We start from the raw sequence: 24,854 nt of genomic DNA on the forward strand, positions 1-24,854 counted from the left end.
GTCTGAAGATGCGTTCAAAGAAGCCCGTGTGGCTGCTGTTCAAGGTGCTCGAACTGGTGCTGAGCTTTTGCTGCTGCTACATTCACTGGCGTTGCTTCCAGGACGAAGGCATACCGCACATATTCCTGCTGTGCGCCTCCTACGGCGGCTCCTCCATCATCTGCCTGCTGGCCATCATCGGGATGTTCTATGCCGAGAAGCCGACAATGCAGCTGGAGTCCGCCTTCAGCGGGCTCTTTGGAACCCTGCATCTAGTCACCATCTTTGTTCACATGTATCTGGCGCTGCACGGCAACAAGCTGCTGTACCTGAAGAGTCAGGGGGCGAACTGGCATGGCTACTATATCTGCTGCCGGGACAATGCAACGGTGGCGCTGTACGCAACTGCCGTTTACTACCTACATTGCACCTTTGCTCTGGACCTGATGCTGACACACAGGAGGACCAAGTTTGTGGAGTGCCCGGACGGGACTGTGCGGAAACAGCCGAAGCATCCGCGGCGCAGCATGCGTCCGCTCAAGCTCTATTTCATCAGTAAAGGCGTTGACAACTATCTGAATCGCTTCCGTTGGTTTCACCTGCTCACGGCCAACATGCTGATGAGCACTCAGCCATCCCAGAAGACGCTGGATGTGTCCTCCAATTCAAACGAGGCATTTGAATTGACACCGCAACTGAATATTAACTGATGTGTTCTACTAGTTTTATTTGCCAGAAATTACATTTTTAAATTTATAACGGCGGTTATCGTGCACCCCTGGCTGCAATCAGCTGTTTTTGGCCCTACTACAACACTAGTCTTCTGAACCGCGCACTTTGACAGCTGTTCGTTTTGATTCTTGCGGTATTTTGAAGTTTCGCCGTTGTTGTAAATGTGCCGGTTCTGTAAATTGCAACTGAAATTGTGGCTCCTTCTGGGAAACTCCAACTTCAACTCCAACTTCAATGGTGATGGCGATGGCGAGCGGTGCGGTAAGTCAACTCTTCTCTGTTTTTTATATTTTTGTTCAAATGCATTGCTGGAAATTTCCGTCTGCAAAGTTTCCTGATTTTCATAGTTCAATGCGTGGTTTTGTGCCCCCGGACGATGGGGGCATATGGCCCCAGCAATGGCAATGGCAATGGCAACTTTTAGAGCAGAGCAGAGCATGTGGTGTGTGTGTGTGTGCGTATGCTGGCTGCTTGTGACTGCTTTTGTGCCTGTGCTGTGCCCCTGCTTAGTTAGTGGCAGGTACTCAAATCAAAAGTTTTTGCTAAAAGTTAGCCGGGCCCACTAAAGTTTCAGGCAGACGCACCGCAAAAATTTCGCTTTGCCATGGCTCTCGGCCAGCTGCAGTCCCACTCCCACCCCCACTCACATGCATACATATACACCCTCACGCTCACTTAGTCTCAGGCGGCCAACTAAGTTAGACATGGCAAAACTTGGCACAGCCGCCTCTGCCTCTGCGGCCGACTCATACTAATTTGTAAATTGGGCGCGTAGTAAATGCTCTTATCGGAACCAAACGACGCGCGCTCTTCCCTTATGTCCCCTCTTTATAGTGGGCCCATTGCAAGGTCTATTAAATGTGGGGTTGGGCAGTCGCTCTTTTGAGGGCGAATGTTTCTCGCCTTCTTTGTGTCACACCATCATATGCATAGATATGCAAATGTACAGATTGAATCCAGGACTCACCTTCCATGTAATATACCTTGGGACATTGCGGCTCAGCCCGTGTGTGAGTGAGCGAGTGAGTGAGTGAGTCACCCACTGCACTCAAACTTTGCTTTTGTTATTGTCTGCGGCTATGGCTGTGGCTGCAAGCCAGAGACCAAGCCCTCGCAGCTCTCCCTCTCTTCTCCCCGAACCGCCCCGTTGCCATCGTCCTGGATGGGGCAAATGCAGCACGTGTTCATTTTCGTGCAAAAGTCTGCTGGAATTCCAAGTTGGAGTGAAGTTATGTGCGCTTTTTGTTTTGTTTTGGTGTGGTGGCTGGCGCTGACACTTGCGCGTGTATTGGAACGTGAGTGTGCCTCTGGAAGATTCATTTTCTATGTAGATCAGAAAATGTTTGGTTTAGTTGGCAGCTAAATTTCACAACGTGCAGTTTTGTAGTGGTTGTTATATATACACCCATATACGTATACGAACTATATGGAATGTGAGTGCCATTACAGTAATAGTTTTGCCGGCTGCGATAAAAAACAACGCTAATTTCTGCGGAGTAGCGTAGAGCCGCCGCCCTCAAAGATGATTGAGTGATTGAGATTAACGGTAAGTGAAGATGCAGATTAAACAGCAGCAGATAAAGCGAGACAGCTAAACACGGGAAGCTTTTTACTCGTGGTGTGTAATGGGAAAGAAGAAGGCTAGTCCTGAAAACAGAAGAACCGTTGTTTAAGAACATCAGCTGGCAAGCTCATCAGTGTGCATCTCTCGTTCTCTCTCTCTCCCTCTCTCTCTCTTCATCAGCCACTTTCTATTTCAAGTAGTTCTCGAGAACCGTGCTAGCAAACTCAAGACTGATTTCATAATCATCGTATTGGGGTAACTGTAATTTAAACCTTACCGCTGACTTCCTATATGCTCTCGGTTTTAACTAGAACTTTGGAGTAATCGTGCAGTTATGTATTTGTTGTTGTTTCTACACAGTTGAGAACCAAACTCCCGAAACGAAGGTTCCCATAGTCACACTCCCTGCCTACCTCCCTCCCTTCCCGCTTTCCGTTCCTCTTTGCTGGTCTTGGGCGAAAACAAACCCAAAAACGTCATGTACGTGCCGCTTGTGCAGCTCAATAGATCTTCGGGGTAATCAGTTTACGCTGACGTCGTTTTGCTTACCACTTCCCCCGCTCCCACTTGCCAACCAACCATACATACATATATGTATGTAGTATGTATGTATGTATTCATATTCCAAATCCAAGTGCAAGTCGTGTTTCTACATGCGAAACTCTATGTAAACCGAAATGCTTCTTATATACTCTTTCAGAGAGTATTATGATATTAAGCAGATATTTGCAAACTCATAATAAATATACATACATATGTATATATATATTTATTTGTTTTATTTTTCAAGTAATAACTTTTCACCTCTAGATCTACCAACCAAACTCCAAAGATCTCTATCTGTTAGGGTATCCAAAGTCTCGGCATTCGAAGGTACCCATTTTCTTCTGTGTTATTTTTTCAATTTTATTTCTGCTGCTACTGCTGCTGTCGCCATAGTGGTTGGTGTTGTTCGTTTTTCATGAACCGATACTAACTCGAGTGCTACTATTTCAGTTGGTTACTAAACATTTAGTGCTCCCCCCTCCAGCAGCCAACCGCCCGCCTTGGGCGAGCAGCGGGCTGACTAAGCGAACTGTCGCGTCATATTAACCATATTGTGGGACCCGCCGAAACGGTGGCTTTTGCATATTGCCTGCCTGCCTGTCCATGCCCCACAATCAGCACCCTCTCCACCTTCCCCCCTTGGTGGAGCACCCGCATCTGTTGCCTGCATTTGCTCCATTTGTTTGTTTGTGTTGAGAGCGCTTATGTGTGTGTGTGTGTGTTGTGCTGTTGTTGTTCTTGTTGCCCACAACGTGATAAAAACTTTAAACATTGAATTGTGAGACTTCGTCACTTGGTTGTAAATTGAAATAAGACTACCTTACTCTGTCCCTCTTTCCTGAGCACCGTCGGTCTCTCTGTCTCAACCGTTAAATGAAATGAGAAGCAAGAGAAAATACAAAAAAAAGAAATGTATTGCAATTGTCAGCAAATTTCCTTCAAAGGCGAGAACAAAACAACAACAGAAGCAGCATCAGCGAATTCGAAGAAGAAGAACAAGTGTAGCGAGGGCTGAAAATAAGGAAGAGGAATCAGAAGCTTAGGATATAGTAGCAGTATTAGTAGGTACAGTAGAGCAGAAAATGAGGAGGCAGGCAATTTTTAGGGTATGTGAAATCTTTCCTAATCTGCTATTGTACGATCATCCCTGTGAAAATGGTTTTGTTTTTTATACGTATGTATTTCCACGTTGACGTCGGTTTTGCTAAAAACGGTCGGTAGACAGCTGAAGCTTAACGTTTTATGATTTAAAATGCATACATAGATAAACACATATGTACACACGTACATACATATGTATGTGTTTACATTTGTTTGCGTTTGTGCCGACGTTTGTTTATGCGAAGCTCTGGCCGATTCCTCGATTCCAGCATTTCCCATTCAGTGCAGTTTCTGACGCCTTCGGTTCGACTGTCATCTCTCTCTGTCTCTCTCTCTCTGTCCGTCCGTCCTAGTGCGCGGTTTTTAGTTCTTGCTATTCCTACGTTTTTTTCTGCTTACTCTTTATTTGTGTAGTTCCCTGAATCGCGTGATTTGTGGCATCGCAAGTGAAAGACACAGTACTTCAATTAGTTTTTGATTTTTCCTTTGAACGGAACCAAAATTGCGATAATAAAATCAAATCAGGTACAGAGATTAAAATTTAAATAAAATACACGTCTAAAGTGTACTTCAATCGGATGTGATCAAGTTCAGTGGAAAATTGTGAATTTATGGTGAGCTATAATAAGAATTTGCATATTCCAATTGGTTTAAGCTTGATTCAAATTTCCCCGCAATCTTTTGCAGAATTGTAACCATTCCACGGTTACTCATTCCCCTGATTTTTCTCTCCAAAAATTAACTAAAATTATTTATGTGATTCCCGCTTAACTTTCAAACTTTGTGTAACTATAAATGATACTTCGTTTATCTTATCGAATAGTTAAAGTACAAAATGGAAATCAGAGGCAGCATGGGCTTTTATGAGGTCGGAAATTACCGTTAGCATAGTGCCAAGTTTATGGCTCTTGAGTCACACACACACACAGACACACTCACACACACGTGTTTGTGTTGGCCACGTTAAACGTAATGTTAGCGCACTTTTGCTTACCTTTAACTCAATTATCTGATAAAGAAAGCCACATACTACAGCTACGCTACGGATGTTACCGTGGGCAGGGAGAGGGGCAGAGGACAGGGAGAGGGGCAGAGGACAGGGACGTTATCCGCAGTTTGTTGACCTCCGCTGATAAAGATTTTTTCCATTTCTCTTTTCTCTTTAGTTTTGCAAAAAGTTTATCCTCAAAGCGACACGAAGATCATGTCAATATGAGGCATGGTAAATAATAATATCACAACGAAATACTATCTTTAAAAGTCGAAGGTGTAGATACTCTTGCAGGTGGATGTTTCTTATGGTATATGATATTTCTAGCTGTATATAGAACTTGGCCTGAACACGAAACAATCATCAGATATCCTGACAGTAGTACTCTATGAGGAGGAATACCCTCCTCAAGGGTATACTCGCACAAAGAATAGCTCTTTGTGGCTAAGAAGTCGGTCCTATCGGTCGATGGTGGTTCGACTATATGGTAATTAGGCACACGGAGCTCGACTTAGAGGTCTAATAAATAAAACCCGCACGTAGGCCAAATAAAAATGGTAACAGAATCGAACGGTGCTGCCGCTAGCGCTGGTCTGGTCTCTGGCTTGGATTGGTGACAGACGGTGACTCGAAGTGAGTTCGGTTCCCAAGGCCAGTGGATCTATCAGGTTAATTACCCGCCATTGTTAATCCTAGCCAAGCGGTAGTACGCTTCCCCGAACTTCCACTCCCTTTAAGACCTCTTTTTTTTGTGTTTTTGCCTTTTTCAGTTCTTTTTCTTAAATTTTTTGTGGTAATAATGAATTCAATTATTGTCACTCGAGTGCGTTAAGTATGCGGTAAAGGTATGAGCGCTGTGTACTGTGTGCTATCTGTATCTGTGAGATACATTTGTATGTAAATACGTGCGCAACAAAAGAATCAAGCTTCTGCGTCATTGGAAATTAAAACGTTTCTGCAAAAATACCAACAACCAGAGTACAAAACGAGGGGGAACGTTGTGAGTTGCTGCGGAGACCGCAACTCTACATTTATACCCGATACTTAGTCAGTATGGCTCTCCTCCGGCAGACGCCGCTAATATTAAACGACACGACAAAGAGAGAGACAGAAAATCAGTCTGAGCTTGTCGTCGGGCGCTGCGTGGCCACTGCAAACTGATTTCTTGCTTTTGGCTACAAAAATGATCCGATCTGATCCAGATTCAGCCATCTGATAGATATGGTCATTATCTATGATTCTGCGTTTTAGTTTTCTCGAATGTGCAATGTTGTGGATGCAACAGATTTTCGTCCTTTGTGTGGGCGGAAGGGGGTGGGGCGAAATTCTGAGATATACGTTTTATAGTGAGATCTAACAGAAGTGCGGATACCAAATTTGGTTACTCTAGCCTTAATAGTCTCTGAGATTTGAGGATGCCCCAGATTTTCGTCCTTTGCGGGGGCGGAAGGGGGTGTGGCGAAATTTGGACACGAAACGGTCAAGGTCCGATATCACAGGAGTGTTGCTCAAATTTGGTTGCTCTGGCTCTTATAGGTTCTGAGATCCTTGAACTCATATTTTGCAATTGGCAAAACCGACCATGAAACCTGTGTGTTAGAGAGAGACAGAGCGAGAAAGAATGAAATTGTTTTCTTGATTCTGGCTATAATAATTATACGATCTGGTTGAGATTTTACACTCTAGAACATATAGTCATCCTCTACGATTCTTCGTTTTTGGTTTTACCGTATCTTTAAAAATGTGGATGCCACAGATTTTCGTCCTTTGTGGGGGCGGAAGTGGGCGGGGCGAAGTTTTGAAATATTTTTGTAGCAGTGACATATCACAGAAGTCTGGATCCAAAACATCGTTGCTCTAGCTCTTATAGTCTTTGAGCACTAGGCGCTGAAGGGGACGGACAGACGGACGGACGGACAGACGGACAGACAGACAGGGCTCAATCGACTCGGCTATTGATGCTGATCAAGAATATATATACTTTATGGGGTCGGAAACGATTCCTTCTGGACGTTACACACATCCACTTTTACCACAAATCTAATATACCCCAATACTAATTTTGAGTATCGGGTATAATAATGAAAATAAAGGCTCAAAACTAGTTTACGAGGCGCACATTTTGTGCTATACGGAGTTGGAGGTGTAGGGCGAAGGCGAGGGCGGACAAATGACTACCGAAAGGGATTACGTTAGATTACCTTTAATGGGTTCAACGGGTTCAAAGTATAGATCGATTCTAGAAGTTTGTTTGGCTGTTAGTATCCGGGAGTAGTCCGCTTACTGAATCGATTCTTATGTTGATTCTTTGGTATTTTAAGATCAAAGCTATCAAACTATGGATAGTGGAAGGGTAATGCCAATAGAGAGAAATTTCCAATATTTAATTTGGTTGCAGCTTCTATATTTTAGGATGTGATAAACTTCTAAAGAATCATACAAAAAACGAGGGGGAACGTTGTGAGTTGCTGCGGACACCGCAACTTTACATTTATACCCGATACTTAGTCAGTATGGCTCTCCTCCGGCAGACGCCGCTAATATTAAACGACACGACAAAGAGAGAGACAGAAAATCAGTCTGAGCGTGACGTCAGGCGCTGCGTAGCCACTGCAAATTGATTTGTTCCTATTGGCTATAAACATGATCTGATCTGATCCAGATTCAGCAATCTGATAGATATGGTCATTATCTATGATTCTGCGTTTTTAGTTTTCTCGAATGTGCAATATTGTGGATGCAACAGATTTTCGTCCTTTGTGTGGGCGGAAGGGGGTGGGGCGAAACTTTGAGATACATGTTTTATAGTAAGATCTAACAGGAGTGCGGATACCAAATTTGGTTACTCTAGCCTTAATAGTCTCTGAGATTTTTGAATATCCCCAAATTTTCGTCCTTTGCGGGGGCGGAAGGGGGTGTGGCGAAATTTTGAAACAAACTCGTCTCGGTCCGATATATTTGGAGTGTGGATACCAAATTTGGTTGCTCTAGCTTTTGTAGTCTCTGAGATCTTGGCGCTAATGTTTTACTCTAAGCAAAGCCGCCTATGCTACGTGTGTGTTAGAGAGAGACAGGGCGAGAAAAAATGAAATTGTTTTCTTGATGCTGGCTATAATAATAATACGATCCAATTCAGATTCCGCAGTCTTAAAGATATGGTCATTCTCTACGATTCTTCGTTTTTGGTTTTACCGTATCTTTAAAAATGTGGATGCCACAGATTTTCGTCCTTTGTGGGGGCGGAAGTGGGCGGGGCGAAGTTTTGAAATATTTTTGTAGCAGTGACATATCACAGAAGTCTGGATCCAAAACATCGTTGCTCTAGCTCTTATAGTCTTTGAGCACTAGGCGCTGAAGGGGACGGACAGACGGACGGACGGACGGACGGACGGACGGACGGACGGACGGACAGACGGACAGACAGACAGGGCTCAATCGACTCGGCTATTGATGCTGATCAAGAATATATATACTTTATGGGGTCGGAAACGATTCTTTCTGGACGTTACACACATCCACTTTTACCACAAATCTAATATACCCCAATACTCATTTTGAGTATCGGGTATAAAAAATCTCTTAATAAACGAATTTACTTACATTCTACACTAAAATTCCAATCATAGGTACATCATTTTAATGTTCCTAATTTATTAAAATATCTACTGATGTCTGTCTATACTTATACAAATAATTCTAAAGATATATGTATACATAATAAAATTATGCCCTCGCACCTTCTTTTGGCTACGTGATTATATTGCGATGATAAACAAATAAAAAGTTAGAATAAAAAGCAAACATATGTACATACATATATGTACATATAAATAATGGCTAACGAGAAGCGGCGGCTCTCTCTCCACCCAATTTCGCCATTACAAATTTTCGTATTTTGCTGCCAATTCTGATTCCGATTCCGAGTCTAATTTATTAATTTCATTTAATTTCTTTATGGGGCTGGCTTTTCGTTTCTTTTGGTTCGTTGTTCTTTGGTCGCTGGCTGGGCTGGGACCCGCCCCAAAAAACTTTACACAAAGCGAGAATATAGCTTTTGTTTTTTAACAATTGTGTAGGCCTCCTCGCTCGCACCTTCGTACTACAGCACGCTGTCTCTCTCTCTCTCTGTCTCCCCGTCTGCCTCTCTCTATTGCTGTTCGTTCTTACTCTCTAACTGTGTGTGTGTGTGTCTGTGAGAGAGTGTATTTGTGGCTTTTATAAACATGTTTTCGCATTAATAATACATTTTTATTCGCTAATTTAAATGTTGCTTACTTTCAACACGAAACCAGTTGGGGTCTCAGCGGTATATCAGACATACGTATGTACATAGAGTAAATACCTATATACGATGTACATATGTATGTATCTATGTGCTCTTACACCCATACAAAGAACCATCTGGGTGGAGCCTAAAACTTGGATAATTTACTTAGTCTCTGGGTCTGGGTCTGGGTCTGGGCTTGTGCGTGTGTATGTCGGTCTGTCAGGGTTTTCTTCTTTGTGTTATTTATGCATTTGTTCAACTCAAACTTGGGAATTATTTGATGGCGATTTAAGAACCCTGTGCTCTCCATCCTCTCCCCATCCTCATGCTCAGCTTTCCTCTTGGGGAAAGTTCTTGTAACAATTGTTGTGGGGGCTGGGGCGGTGTCAAGTGGGTGGTTGCGACTGTGGGTGATTAAACGCCCACAATAAACGCCTCGAACAGCAGGCACATTCTCGAATCGAACAAATGTCCTCTTTGGCATCCACTACGTGCTCCTCCTCCAGCTCTGACTCAACCTTATTCTGTAGCTAATATTAGCGCATGATCTTTCGAGATGGATATACGCTTTGTTATTTGTTTCTGCAAAGAGGATCCTTCCTTAAAAACTAAATCAAATTAAGCAAAAGATTTGTACAATTCTCTACTCCTAGAAGATCCGAACCCGAACTTCGAGGCTCTTGCTGAATAGGCATTGAAACAAAAGACAATGCCCCAGATACCAGTGACAATAGCTGGGAGGGGAGCACACAGTCGAACCCTCGGCCCGAGCAAATTGGGGCAGCATTGAGTGGAGCGATTGAAATGCGACAATTTGTTGCTTCTCAAGTGCCGGGCAGGCAGGGCCTGGAGCAGGCACAGTTTGAGCAATCCGAATCACTGCCGCCACATGAGTATGAGTATGCTCAATATTACACCAATCAATCCCCGGGCCAGGCCGGAGCCAGCTGCCCTTTTGTCAAATTCAAATAAACAAAAGCCATTAGCAAATGTATCCGAAAGATGCACACAGCACATTACAGCAACAGCAACAGCAACAGCTCCAGCACCAGCAGTGGCGGCGACACTTGAGCTGGTGTAATCAAATCATAAATTTATATGTATATACGGACAGATAGATATGGGAATGTTTTTCCGTATGCCATTCTATTAATTTCCATTAGGGTCTTGTTCTCGTCGTAGATACGATATGAGAGTATCATCCAACCCTGCGCTAGGCGACGCTTTTGAATTGGTTCAAGTATCTATGGCTCGTTGCAACAACAAACAAGATACAAAAAAGACAACAACTGTACTTTGTCACTGGCCGAAAAATAAAAGGAAACCCCTCATCAGGAGGTTGCAAACGGAACTCCTTTTCATCTTTATTTTCATTTTCATTTCCATTCTCATCTCCTCTTCGTTCGGAGATTTATTTATCAAACTATCTTTGAGCATTTTGCATCCCTTTGGAACGCATCGCATCCCTCATCTTGCCTCAACCTCAGTCTCAGTCTCAGAGTTTCTGCGACAGGAAAGTTCTTCCGGTCTGTCCTCCTCCGTGGTGTGGTGGCTTCTTTCATTGTCTGTACTCTCACTCAGGATCTGAATTTGGTGTATTGGGCCCGGCAGGGCATTTCCAAGGGTAACACCTTTCTTTTTGCTAAGGAGTTGATAGGTTTTTGGTCGGATTATCAAGGTTTATGGCAATATTTTGTCAATGAAATACAAAGCAATTCTAAATCTATGTACGGTGAAGACTTTACTGTACCAAACATATAATAACCTTCTCTTATTGTAGGGCATTCCAGACTTCGCTGTTGCGCGACATTCATGTCTGGTTAGCCCTTCCCCCTTCTATTTCGATTTCCATTCCATGGAAATAATCCAAAATTCAAAAAGTCTCGGCAACGCGCATATTTTAGGAAATCATTTCTTGATTACGACGTTTGAAACAATTTGTCTTTCACTCTTTTCGCCTCAGTTCTCCAGCTTTTTGGTTATTTTGGGTGCTTTATATATGCACCCATACACACGTATAGTATATATTGAAATGCGGATGTGTGTGTGTGTGTGTGAACGTATTTGTGTACTTAGCTCAAAGTTGTCTGACTCGTTGAGACTCAAAGAGCGACAGCGTCTGAGAGGGAGACAGACAGAGTGAGTAACTTTTTTTCTTCTTTTTTTTTCTATCCATTATTCTTGCGCCCATTTTGATTTTTATTGTTGCTTTTCCATTGGCTTTCATCAAACAAAAAGAAACGAGGGGGAACGTTGTGAGTTGCTGCGGAGACCGCAACTCTACATTTATACCCGATACTTAGTCAGTATGGCTCTCCTCCGGCAGACGCCGCTAATATTAAACGACACGACAAAGAGAGAGACAGAAAATCAGTCTGAGCTTGTCGTCGGGCGCTGCGTGGCCACTGCAAACTGATTTCTTGCTTTTGGCTACAAAAATGATCCGATCTGATCCAGATTCAGCCATCTGATAGATTTGGTCATTATCTATGATTCTGCGTTTTTAGTTTTCTCGAATGTGCAATATTGTGGATGCAACAGATTTTCGTCCTTTGTGGGGGCGGAAGGGGGTGGGGCGAAATTTGGACACGAAACGGTCAAGGTCCGATATCACAGGAGTGTGGATACCAAATTTGGTTGCTCTGGCTCTTATAGGTTCTGAGATCCTTGAACTCATATTTTGCAATTGGCAAAACCGACCATGAAACCTGTGTATTAAAGAGAGACAGAGCGAGAAAGAATGAAATTGTTTTCTTGATTCTGGCTATAATAATTATACGATCTGGTTGAGATTTTACACTCTAGAACATATAGTCATCCTCTACGATTCTGCGTTTTTGGTTTTATCGTATCTTTAAAAATGTGGATGCCACAGATTTTCGTCCTTTGTGGGGGCGGAAGTGGGCGGGGCGAAGTTTTGAAATATTTTTGTAGCAGTGACATATCACAGAAGTCTGGATCCAAAACATCGTTGCTCTAGCTCTTATAGTCTTTGAGCACTAGGCGCTGAAGGGGACGGACAGACGGACGGACGGACAGACGGACAGACGGACAAACAGACAGGGCTCAATCGACTCGGCTATTGATGCTGATCAAGAATATATATACTTTATGGGGTCGGAAACGATTCCTTCTGGACGTTACACACATCCACTTTTACCACAAATCTAATATACCCCAATACTCATTTTGAGTATTGGGTATAAAAAGAACTCGAGTTTGTAAAAGATGTTGTTTTTGTTGGCTTATATAAAACTGAATTTAAAATTTCATCTTGTTTTTATACACTAGCCAAAGGGGGTATTTTTATTTTAGACTTATGTACATTTGCGGGAGAAGAGAACAGTTTTTGGGACCCTAAAGGGTATTCAGATCCTTGAGCAGATTGATTAGATAGGATTATTCTAGGGACTTTGATTTTCGTTGCATTAGTCCCTCATATTTAAAAAATATATCAAGGTTCTTAGCAGGATCCCCATAGGATAACGTAGGGAACTGTTTTTGTAGTCTAAACTTGAATGTTATCGAAGAAATTGTAATTGTAATCGCACTCATATTTTATTCGTTCTAAATTTAATGACTATATCAAATGATTTGGAAAGGGTATCAAAAGTTGCGGTGACGCAGCTTTTTTACTCTCATATATTCATTCTTTTTTTTTTTGTGACAAGATAAGGAAAAAGTTGAAAGTCAAAAGTTGTTTTTAAGGTTTTCGCTATCATTCGGATGGAGGAGGGGATAAAAGAGAGAGCTCTCCTCCGGCTGGATACAATATTTTTGTGAATGAATTTTTTCGTGAATTGTCAGGCCACAGGGGAAGCAGTAGCAGAAGGTCAGTAGCAGCAGCAGCAGTCACAACAAATGGCAGAAACACCTGTTGCGGACACTCACACATGCAGAAAAACCGGCAGTCAGTCACACAGACACGCGCCGCCAAAAAGGACAGCAACAACAAGAGGAACAACAGCCGCAGTCGCCGCAGCATTTACTCACGTGCTGTGCTGTGTGAAATGTGAAATGGCCCAAAAACGAGGACGAGAGCAACGGAGGCAACACATGCTGAGAGCACACGAGGAATCGCTTCGTTTCGTCTCGCCCTCCCTCCCGATTGTACCGTACGGTAAAGGTGAGAGGCGACAGACTGCGATAGCGCGCTCTATTCCTTGTTCTGCTTTCTGCACGCTCGCTCTCTTTCTCTCTCTCTCTCTCTCTCTCTCTCTCTCTCTCTCTCTCTCTCTCTCTGTCTGTCTTTCCTTTGTTTTTGTTTTGTTTTGTTTGGGCTTTTTCTCTTCGTTCTCGTGCGTGTGTGAGTAACATGTGCAGGGCCTGGCCTCTGCTCCGATGTTGCTAATGTCATAGGTCAGGTTCAGGCTATGGCCCGTGATGAGGATGTGGGAAGGAGGATGGAGGACAGCTAAATGCCACTAAATATGCAACAACAACCGATGGCATGTGTCTGTCCCGCGCGACCCGTGTGTCTGTGAGTGTGTGCGACTCAACGACAAACGTGTTGGGACATGTCACAACAGGCTTGCCCAACGCTCTCTCCTGCACATGCGGCTGCTGCCAGTGTCTGCCCGATAACAGCAGAGGAGGAGCAGCAGCTACCAAAAGTTTGAGATGTCAACAGTTGGTGGCGGCCTGTGAGAACACATGTTGAGCCTCGAGACAGGACAGCCCAAAAGGGGAAGAGCAAAGGAGTATAGTAAGCAGAGATGATGGAGAAACGAGAGTGCCAGGAATTTGATTGACACCCCACTACAAGCATGGGCGGAAGAAGCCAGAAGGCTGTTATTTTTATAAATTCAGCTTTCTATAACTGTCAGTTCCACCACTTTTGTCTCATCCTCTGTTCTAAGGATTGTTCTAAGAAAGAAAAACAGCTGTGGGTTTCGTACTTGATATACCAGTTTCCCCCCTTCCTAAAAGCAGTTTCAATAGAGAGAATACAAAGGATGAACTTCAATTAAAGTCATCGAATCCTCTACCATTTAAAATCTTTTCAAACTGCAAAACTAGAATGCCCAGACAAAGCGGCATTAAATCTCTGCAATGTCCTTAGTCCTTATTCAGTTTCACAAAACACAAAAAAAAAAAAAGAAAACCTGAATAAGTAGAATACACAAATCTCTCAAGAAGGAAGATTCCTCCTATCGAATAACATTTCCGATCCCAAGATCAACTGTACTCGTAAATCCACACCAGGAATAAAATTCCAATGGCAACAAAATCGCACGCAAAAACCGAAACCGAAACTAAATTTGAACACCCCAAAACGCAAAGCAGGAGAGAGATAGAGAGAGAGAGAGATAGAGAGTGAGAGAGAAGTCTGTGATCGCTGACTACCTGAGCAATATAATTCGTACCTTGAGGCAGAGTTTGCTTTGGATTTGTTTTATTTATCGTTCGTTGTTGTACATCATCATGTTCCTGGTAAAAATTTTTGCGTCTTGTGCAAACAACACACACATAGGGAGAGGAAGAGAGAATAAAACTGTGACTGCGACTGCGACTGGTAGGTGGGGGGAGAGATAACAAAAGGAACACGTTATCCTTTTTTTCATGTTAATGGTTTATGGTTTCCTTGTTTTGCGTAGGAATAGGAGCAGGAGCAGGAACAGAGGGCGCACGAGTGAGTATAATAAGAGCGCCTAATGCCCCGAGAGATCTCTATGTGTGTGTGTGAGTGCTTGTGTTTCCCTTCTCCGTCGTAGTCCTCATCCAAGCCACGTCTTAGGCTAAACAGAAAAACATAAACAAAGCGTGGAAAACGGGATGAAACTGCTTGTCCTGAAAGCCAAACTAAATGCGTCTTTGTTTCCTACTTGGCTTGGGCTGCCGGCCCTTCCCATCTGCCTTATATGCGTAGTTTTAGGAACTAGATTTCCTCCTTGGTTCGTCCTTTTGCCAAAAACTGCGCAGCTGCCTTTGGCCCTTGGCCCTTAGTCTTTTGTTTGAAGATTATACAGCGATAAGTCTACAGATCCAGTATTCGTTTGAAGATCGAATTTCCATTTGGACAGGTGTCCCAAAGAGGCTTCACCCCCGTTCTCTTAGTTGCAATGTAATTAATGTTGCAACCATCCCTCATATGACAGATCTATCTACCGTCCCATTCCATTCCTCCCAGGGGGGTTTCAGCTCAATTATTAAACAAATTAAAATCTCTGACAGCTTTCCACTGACACGAGTGGAAAGTGGGTGGATTTTGAAGGACAACAGAGGCAAAAAGTTATGAAAATTATCTGCGTATCTGCATCTAGATGTCTAGGTAAAAACTGTACCACATTTGAATTTCAAATACAAGGCTGAAAGCGTATTTCAATTTTCCTTTTGTCGTCTTTGTGTGCTGATTGAGGAGAGATTTCCAAATCACATCATGCCCAGACCTCGGCTCTAAAGTTAGGCAAATGTATTTACATATTTAGCAACGTGGAACGGAACAACAGTGACATACAGAGATACTCCACTCCACTCCATTCCACAGTTGTTGCAGGGTTGCACACACACACACACGCACACACAAATGAGATACTCGAATCAGATACAAAGTCAGCGGCAGAGAGTCGAGTCGAGTTTAGATATTTACCCCGAGATACGTAATAGAATGGGGTAAGGAACTTTTGTGAGGGATAACCAAGGCAATAATCATTATAATATCTAAATGTATATACATACATATGTACAGTGCTGTACATATATATATGGCCAGCCATTGTGTAACTGTATTAATGGGCTAAATATTTTTGATTGCCACGACGAAGCCATTTGAATTTTCTCAGCTACAATATAGATTTTTATTAACGAACTTTGTCTACCATCCCGTCCCTCCCCCTTGCCCCCCGCCTGCCTGCCTCCTGGTTCTCACTCGTACGTATTACCCAGTGAGGCGTTTGTAAATTTATATTGAAATCAAAGCCATTGTCTTATGGGTTACAACATTCCCATTGAACCACCGAGTACACCCTCGACCGAAGAGGGTTGCTTGCTACTTTTGAATTCCAAATGGCAACTGGGGGAAATCCCGAAATGATGCATTAAACTGTGGAAAGATGTGCAAATTAGTTGCGACCAGTCACGGCAATTGGAACTGCAGTTCACGGGGGTGTGGACCAGAGGCGGTGCGTACAGAATTGGTGGAATAGAGTTGTTGAAATGGAATGATTGCAGACTAGAGATATAAAAGGTTTTCTCAAATCAAAGAGTTCTAAACAAATATTGTAGTATGAATTCAACGAATAGAAATATTCTAAAGAGCTATTGGAATATCCTGAAATAAAAGACGATTATTACCATTTCATACCATTCCTTTCCGTTCCCTTCATGTTCCGAAAATTCAATTTTATTCAAAGAAAGCAGCACTCCCTTGAATCCCCCTCTCATCGACCGACGATTACTTTGTAAAAAATGAAGAAATGTTCAAACTTAATGGGATTTCTCTTTATCTTAGCCAGAGATCCCCCATCCCCCTGCCGCAAGGAAAGTCCTTTCCTTGGTTGCATGTACATGGAGTGGAGTTCATCAACTAAATGACAATCCCTCTCGCAGATGACTCGCCTATATTGTTGTCATTGTCCATTCCTTATGGCTGGCTGGCAATAATTAATTTTCCCAAATCCCCGATATCAGTTTTATCTGTGGAAAACGTTTTAAGCTGCACCTCCCTCCCCTCCCTCTCCCCCTAAAAAGAAAACCAGAAAAAGAAAATGAGCAAACCATAACCAAAAAGGGAGGCAGAGTGTAACAAAACAAAACAAAACAAAAAACGAATGCGAACAATGAGAGAGATATTTTTAAATGGAAAAATTTCGTATTTAATCCTCACTATGTCCCATATACTCCTACTCTCGCGTACCTTTCTCACACATCCATCTATCTATCTATCTATCTATGCCCGGCTATCCCATCTATCCGTCTGTCTCTCTTCCCTGGATGCCTTACGGTTGCTGGCGGTGGTGGTGGGCTCTCCTAACTAACCCGACCTTAGAATGTAGTTGTTGTAATTCATCACCTACAAATCAATCATTTTGACGAAGCAACTCACTAAAAACGAAAAAAACGAAAGAACGAAAGAAAGAACCATAGAACGAGGAGGGGGGAGAGTAAGGAGAACAACGAAATAAAAGGAATCGCACTAAGAACGACGAACCGTATAAAATGCAGTTACGAGAGTGCGAGCGGGATAACCGAACAGACAATAGATCAATGCTTCCAATATCAAAGAGTCGGCTTGACCTTTTGACGTACGAGAGACGTACCAGATTGCTGGATGGAAGATGGAAGCCTGTCTCTCGGCTCAACTAATTGTCTCCCAATGGATCACCATTCTCTCTCTCTCTCTCTCTGACAGTCTTTCAGGCGCATGAAAAATGTTTTCATTTCGTAGATTTATGTAGATATGTCCAAGATAGATTCAAAAGAGGTCTGGCATACCTCCGAAGTTGAGGCTTATCTCTCTCCTGCCTCCCATCTTAAGAGCGCTCTCTTGCTGTGCCCCCACCTTGTGTAAATATACCTTGGATATAACCATAAAGGTGCGGTGTAGGTGTGTAGTTCTCTTCTCTTCTCTCTCCCTCTCTTTCTCTCTGTTGGCACTTAATTTGTTGTTTCTGTCTGCAGCATAGCATTTTTATATGTATTTTTTTTTTTTGGTGTGAGATTACGCATTTTTGTTCTCGTTCTCGCCGCAGACCTTTTGCCTGATCTTTGGCTCGGCATTTGACGATCCTTTCAGCATTGGAATGCCTCTCTTGTCTTGTCTTGTCTTGGCTTAGTTTACAATGCTCTTTTGATTAGGCCACGAAGGTGGGCTCCGCTCCGCTCCCCTGCCCATTACCGGCCCTCCCATAACCTATCCATTCCGTGTAGCTGTCGCTGTCGCTGTCCGTCGTACGTGATTGGTATTATTCATCACTTGTCCTTGGGTCCGTCGTATATCCTATCTTTAGAATTTCTTTCTTTTCGGGTCTGGGCTGCTGCTTATCAGGCCAAAATTTGTTTAGGCAGAACCTTTTTCCCAATATTTAATTTAAATTTTAAGTATCTTCAGGTAAATTCTTGTTAATTTGGTATTTTTTGTTGTTAGGTAGTTAGATTCACAGATTTAGTTGCAACAGGAAGCCATAAAACATTTTCCATTCACTGGTTATATTTTTTACTTCTTGATTTCCTATTATTTGAAATTTTTTAATTGAATTTTATGAATTTATCTTTGGACGGCTTGCAGGACTTCCATCCAGAGAAAGTTTTCCTGGACAAGGCGGGTGTGAGACTAAAAGGGTTGAGGTCTCTGGGGTGTAGGGCTGTAGGGGTGGGGGTCAACAGCCAAAAACTAAAAACTTTTACGTTTTCCTCCTCCCAACAATGAATGCAGTCGATAAGTTGTGGCATAAGTACCATTTCATTCCACAAAAACACACACACAAACAAATATCTAGTAAAAGGGGAAAACAAAAATGAAATGATTCAGAATCGAAAGGAAAACCGACTATTTTGATAGCCTTGAAATGGTTTTATGGATATGTGGAACAATTTTGTGGGACGAGAAACGAAAATTTTAGTTGAAACTCATTCATGATCAAAAGACTTATGCAAAAACTAGCCTAATGCTTATGTTAAGTTCCTGATTGTAGTATGAGTAGGCTCATTGATATCTATCTATCAGTCAATGATCGTTGGAGGCGAATGGTAGGTGAATGGTAGTCCGGTGTAGTTCCATAGTTCCAGTAGGCCCTCCTTTAGTCAACCAAGACGTTCTCCTTCTTCTAGGAATATACCATACCTCTCATTTGAAGGGTATAATGAAATGTTCTCTCCCCTTTTCAACCCATTCGATGAGTGAGACTCAAAACCCGAAGACCGAAGTGACTCCAAGCCCAGCACAAGCCCAAAGCACAGCTGTCAAGGAAGAAGAACAAGCAGCAGAGCAGACGAAGAGGTGGAAGCAAAAGAAGAATCAGAAAAGGACAGCAGATGGTACAGGGGGGTGGGCAAGGAAAACGGTATGGCTGGGGTGGGGTGCGGTGGCCCGGTCTCAAAATAGTCATTGTAATAAGAAAATTTTGATTTCATTTTTAGTATTTGTATAAAATTTAATAACGCCGCACAAGATGGCTGACGAAGTCGTCGACGTCGACTGAGAGCAGAGAAGAATGGCATTGTGAGAGAGCGGCGCAGCAGCGGCGAGTGGAGTGAGAGCGAAAGCGAGAGAGGGATGGGTGGGTTGGGTTGGGACCTGGTCTGGGCTGGGCTGGGGGGTGGTGGTGGCAACTAAAACGCTTAAAACACACAATCTCGTTTCGGGTTCGGTTGGGATTGGGATTGGGATTTCGGGGTTACGCTTAAACTCTAAGTACATTTTAACTTAACTGCCGGCTTCTTTTTTTTGCTTTGCTTTGCTGTTGTTGTTTGTGCTGCTGCTGCTTCTTCTTCTCCTTTTGGGTTTTTGTTAGTTCGTCCCCCTGCGTCGCCCTGCCCTGCGCCTGCATAGCGAATTGTAAGGCGAGAAGGCAAACCCCGATGATGATGACTAGGATGATGATTATGGTCGGTTTGGTGGATCGTCGTCGGTGGCAGGGACCGAGTGGATGGCCTGGGTGGGGTGGCCATTGGTGGTGGTTTGAGATGCTCTAACTTGTGCTTTTCTGTTTCTGTTCGTGTGTGTGTGTGTGTGTCTGAGTGTGCGTTCGCTTGAGCGCAATTATAAATTTTTGGAATTGTTGTAATTTAGTTTTGTTTGTTTGCTAGTCTCTCCTCCGTTTTTCATACTCCTTCCTAGTCCCTTTCCTTTTTCTCTCTCTCTCCTTCTCTGGCTAGTAATACTGTACGTTTCGTCCATTGTTGTACCAGCTGTGACTGTTGTTGTGTGTGTGTGTGTGTGTGGGTCCTGCACTGCGAATCGAATAAGCATTTTGATACCCCTCAAAACAGACAGATCGGAATGAACGAAAGCTTCTTCGTCCAAAACCCTCATGTATTTCCTGTAGCTGTGCGTTTTCCCAGAGCCCAAGATTGGCTTGAGGATTGGAAGACTAAACCCCGCCCTCCGTCATGGCTGTCCATTGAGAGTATTATATTTTTTTGTTATCCTTTTCAAATCAAAATTTTTTTTAATTCCATCTCTTCCTCTTCCGTACCCCCGTAATTACAATAGATATTCGTATAATTACTGACTTGCAGTACTATTCCTGCATAAGCCGAGCCCGCTTCAACACCCCACATATGTACCCTTTCACACCCTATTCATAACGGGAATAAAAACTTTTCTCCTAACTGCGATTGTGACTGCTGCGATGTCGCTGCCGCTGCCGCTGCTTCAGTCGCAGCCGCCGCCTCTGTCGGTGCTGATTATTACGATAAAGCATAATGATTACATTTTTAGTAGTAGCTTTCCAAAGGAGCGAGCAGGATGGCAGAGAGAGCCTTATTATTGTTGTTCTGTAAATCGTAGAGTTTTTGAACTTGTTGTTGGGTTTTGGGATAGGAATTGAAATTGGGTTTGGGTTTTGCGCATAGGTTTGGGAGGGTTGCTCCTCTGTTCTTTTCTGTTCTGTTCTGTTCTGGCTGGCAAATGCGTCGTTTCAACAATTTCCAAATTCTCAGGGTTAGAGTTACTACATGAAGGACCTGAAAGGGCAGATGGAGATGATGAGAGAGAGAATGAGAGAGCTGGAGAGTTTTAAAGGAATTGGCTCTTGCACTTGATTAATTGCGATTTATGCGCCGCTGCTGCGGCTTATGTTCCATGCGATATGGAACTTTTGTGTGTAATTATGGATGGGTTATGGGTATGGGAGGGATTGGATTGGATTGGATGGGATTGAATGGGCTGCCCGGAGAATAATAAGTAACTGTAATAACGGTCGTTGACATGAGGGTTTCCTGCATTCGTTCGTTCGTTTGTTCGTTTGCTGCTTAATGTTTTTTTTTTTTTTTTTTTTGGAAATATGAGCAATAGGGATTGAAGGACGATTTGTTGAAGGGTACTGATTATATAAGATATGCAATTAAGAAGAGAGGGGGGGGCACACTGCCGGGTACTCATGAGAAAAACTATTAGGCTGCAGCTGCAAATTTGTTGAATCCGTGTGGCTAGTAAGCAGAGAAGCAGTGCATCATGGGGAATTTACCAGAGGAAGCAGTAGCTGGGGGGACTGATGGGCCCACAAGGAAGCAGTGCATTCGTGTGTGGGTGGGAGATAATCGTGAATGAGGCATATTTTTGCCTTTTTGTTTTGCTTGGCTCATTTGGCAGCACACACACACGCACTCTCGTAGGCATACACCCACACAGCGACTACTGGAAAAGAGAGAGAACGAATGAAAGAGAGAGCCAAGCAGGAGAACCAAGCTGGCAATCAGCCCAAAGCCATGGAATGGAGCGCAAAATACGTTATATTACAATTGCGGCTATTGTCATTACTTTTGGCCCACATTCAAAGCGGTACCACACACACACACACACACACGCTCAATCGCGCAAATAGAGAAGGAGAGCGAACGAAAGAGAAGCACAGCGAAAGAGCGAGCAGAAGCAGCCGCATAATTCATAGCCGAACTTCGGGTGTGCATTGAACGATGTGGTGCCGAACGATGCCGAGCGCTCTCATCGGCTTGCGCGTCGTTCTATGTGCGTGTGTGTGTGTGTGTGTGTGACCGCGCGAAGCCGAACGCTCTCGTCGGCATTCGGTGGTGCCTCTGGGTTTGTATCTGTGTGTGAGTGTGTTTGTAATTGATTTTATTAGTTTTGGGTTTTTGTTGTATGTTTGCCGCTGTCGACGCTGACGGCGGCAGCGCTGATGAATTTAAAAAAATTTTGAATTGCCCGCCCTTAGTCATTGACTAAACGTGCAGCAGTGCGAACGCGGCAAAACATCCAGTGTCTCCGTGTCACCCGCTGAACGTTTCTCCGATCCGGCATTTTTTTCTTCCTAAATCGCAAAACATATCCCTGATATATCTATATCTGTCAGATATATAGAGAGTTCTCGGCACACGACACATAAACAATTTTAGAGTGCTTATACAACAAACAAACAAATACGAAAAAAGAAACGCTAGTTGCAACAATTCGAATATGTGCCACATTAAGAAATAAAACACACAAATTTACACTTTCTTGGGATTAACAAACAAATCAGAGACAACCCAGTGACTTACTCCAGGATAAAAGGAGAGATTTCCGAACGCAGGATATACCCCACATACGCCAGCAAAATGGTAATTACACCGTACATCATTTCGCCATATATAACCGTATCTGAATCAGCCAGAGCGGGCCAATTTCTATTTTATTAGCCAAGTTTCTTGAGTGTGTCTGGGCGCTCCTTAGTCTTAGTCATTAGCCGCAAAGCAAGTGCCTTCCCCCGCTTGTGTCTTTGTATCTCTGGCGTTTGGTGATTTAGATACAGATAATGATTCGCATGCATATCTATATGGAGCCGACGACGTATTGTACATATAAATTTATCTTTAATCTCTTTGACTGCATATTCATTTGTGCTCACTATCGTTGTGATCGCTAATTTCTATCATTTCCGGCGTTTTGACTATGCCCCACCATAAAAGGCGACTGCGATTTGTGATTCTCGATTCGCGATTCGAACAGAATCCATAACCATCCAGTAATACACTTCGAATGACGTCGCATTTCCGTCTCCAAAGCCCAAAGAATGCGAAATAGTATGATACTTGAACTGGCGATCTGGCGCTATCGGCGAGCGGATGTGTGTGCTCCCTAACCCAATCGGAATCCTAAGTGCTCCCTGGAGATGGAACCAAATTTTTATTTAAATTTTTTTTTTTTTTTTTAAACTTCTTCTTGAATAAGAACTCAATCTCGAATACAACCAATAATATAAGCAATCAATAACCAAGAACACTCTATTATGATCCTTTAAAAGCAGTTTTTCGAAGGAAAACATATGTGTCCTCGATTTTTGTAAAAGATCAGCAAAACAACGACATATATTTATGATCGAATTGAGAATAATCTTTCTCAGAGTTCAAAAAAGAACGGAACACAGTTCTAGTGCCAGCAGATGGGTTGGTGGCTCTGCCTGGAATTCATCAGAAGGTGTCTTATATCATCCTCGCAGAAACCCTTCAACCTTTTTCTTTCTACTGTCAACAGTTTTTCACGCACACATTTTGGCAAATTTTTCTATATTTCATTTTCCTATTAATGGCCATAAATGCAAAATACCGACAGGCCAAAGAAATAATGAAGAACATTTTTGGTTTCGAGAAATATAGAAAATGCTGCCGCTGCCGCTGCGAGATACATTTGTGCGAGTACGAATGCGAGTATCTGTGTGTGTATGTTTTGTGGATGGATGTTCAGCGGGATACAAATAAATTTTTGGCACATTAAGAACGCCGCCAAAATGCGAAGAGCCAGCCAAATATGAAATTATGATTGCGATTATGATTATGATTATGATTATGATGATGATGTTGTTATAATTAGAGAACAACGAAAGCGAAAAACGATTCGTAATTATTCAAAAATTGACTTTAAGCAGTCGTCGTCGCAGTCGCAGTCGTTCGTGGCTCCTGCTACAGAGGCAGCTGCCGTCGCCAGGTCGTACAGATCGCACAGATCGCCCAGATCGCCCAGATCCATATAGATTTTAGTTATGGTCTTAGTTTCGAGTGTGTGCGCTCTTCCATTGCAGCTATTTTAAGCACACACTCGCGCGCACACACATGGACACATGAATTACACTTCCAAGTGCTTAATCATGGCCCGAACCGAGCGTCGAAAATTTTACACAAATCATATTCCCCCCCCACCCCGCTCCCAATATATATCCACTCCCCCCGACCTCCTCCCCGTTCCGACTACTCCCCATTTCGGGGCACACGCCCGTTCTTGCAACTGTTCTTTCGGAAATTTTCTTTTGGTTTTTCGTTTTCCATTGAAAAAACCCAAAGCGAGAATCTGTGAGCGATATGTTTCCACTCAAAATGTTCGGTTCCGTTCGAAGGGGGGACTGGCCACATTTGCTTTATTAATCGACCCACACCCACACTCACACACACACATACACAGTCGATTCATAGCCGATAATCGTGGAATACATTATTATTATATTGGAGGAGAACAATCATAAATGGCCAAAAAGTGTCTGTAATGAGCATTGCCGATACGAAATTACTTGCTTACATATTTCAGGCATGTTTCTCGGGGAAATTGCCAAATTAAAGCGATTCCAAATATAATGAATGTCTGGCAACAGAGACAGAGAATGCCGTATATATTGTGGGATGTGCAACAGCTGATTGGAGAGATCTGCTTAAGGCTGCAATGGATGATTCCTCTGTTAAAGTATCTACAGCACTGCTGCTCAAGTTCGAATCGAAACTCTGCCATCACAAGCTGACAATCCAGTTGGCAGGGTCAATCCTTTAGCCATTTGTAGTTGCATCGATGGAACTTGACATTCAATTGGCTTAATCCTGACAGGGGCAGGGGCTGCGTCAGGGGCCTTCCTTCCCATAAACTTGTGAAAATATTCAACCCACATGAGCGCTTTTAGAGATTTCCCCCTCCCACCCTTTGGTGGCTGTCCATTGAAATGGCAATTATTTGAATTTATTTTTAATGTTCCGATAGATACATGTGTGTGTGTTGTGTACTCATCTCTCCTATCTTGCCCCACCCCCCGCATATG

The 24,854-nt window shown here is 43.1% G+C and overlaps 2 protein-coding genes across 5 annotated transcripts in view; both read left to right on the forward strand.

Annotated features, from left to right (window-relative positions):
- The first annotated feature begins 8 nt into the window (after window positions 1-8).
- Window positions 9-689, forward strand: LOC117187829. The gene has a single exon (XM_033390695.1). The coding sequence runs from the start codon at window positions 9-11 to the stop codon at window positions 687-689; it is 681 nt and encodes a 226-aa protein (XP_033246586.1).
- Window positions 690-836: 147 nt separating this feature from the next.
- LOC108158714 overlaps window positions 837-24,854 on the forward strand; it is a 41,781-nt gene continuing 17,763 nt past the window's right edge. For 2 of the 4 annotated variants that reach the window (XM_033391846.1, XM_017291257.2), the window contains exon 1: window positions 837-972. In XM_033391846.1, the coding sequence (XP_033247737.1) occupies window positions 946-972 (27 nt within the window). In that variant the 5' untranslated portion in view covers window positions 837-945. Of the gene's footprint in view, window positions 973-1,887; window positions 2,258-22,008; window positions 22,399-24,854 lie in introns of those variants that run through there. The other 2 variants (XM_033391848.1, XM_033391847.1) reach the window with 2 other exon arrangements.

The sequence above is a fragment of the Drosophila miranda genome, chromosome 3 (genome assembly GCF_003369915.1).
Source record: "Drosophila miranda strain MSH22 chromosome 3, D.miranda_PacBio2.1, whole genome shotgun sequence".
Lineage (NCBI taxonomy): Eukaryota > Metazoa > Arthropoda > Insecta > Diptera > Drosophilidae > Drosophila > Drosophila miranda.

Excerpts from the sequence above, each read along its gene's own strand:
- LOC117187829 (XM_033390695.1), top strand. The coding sequence starts at position 9 with ATGCGTTCAAAGAAGCCCGTGTGGCTGCTGTTCAAGGTGCTCGAACTG.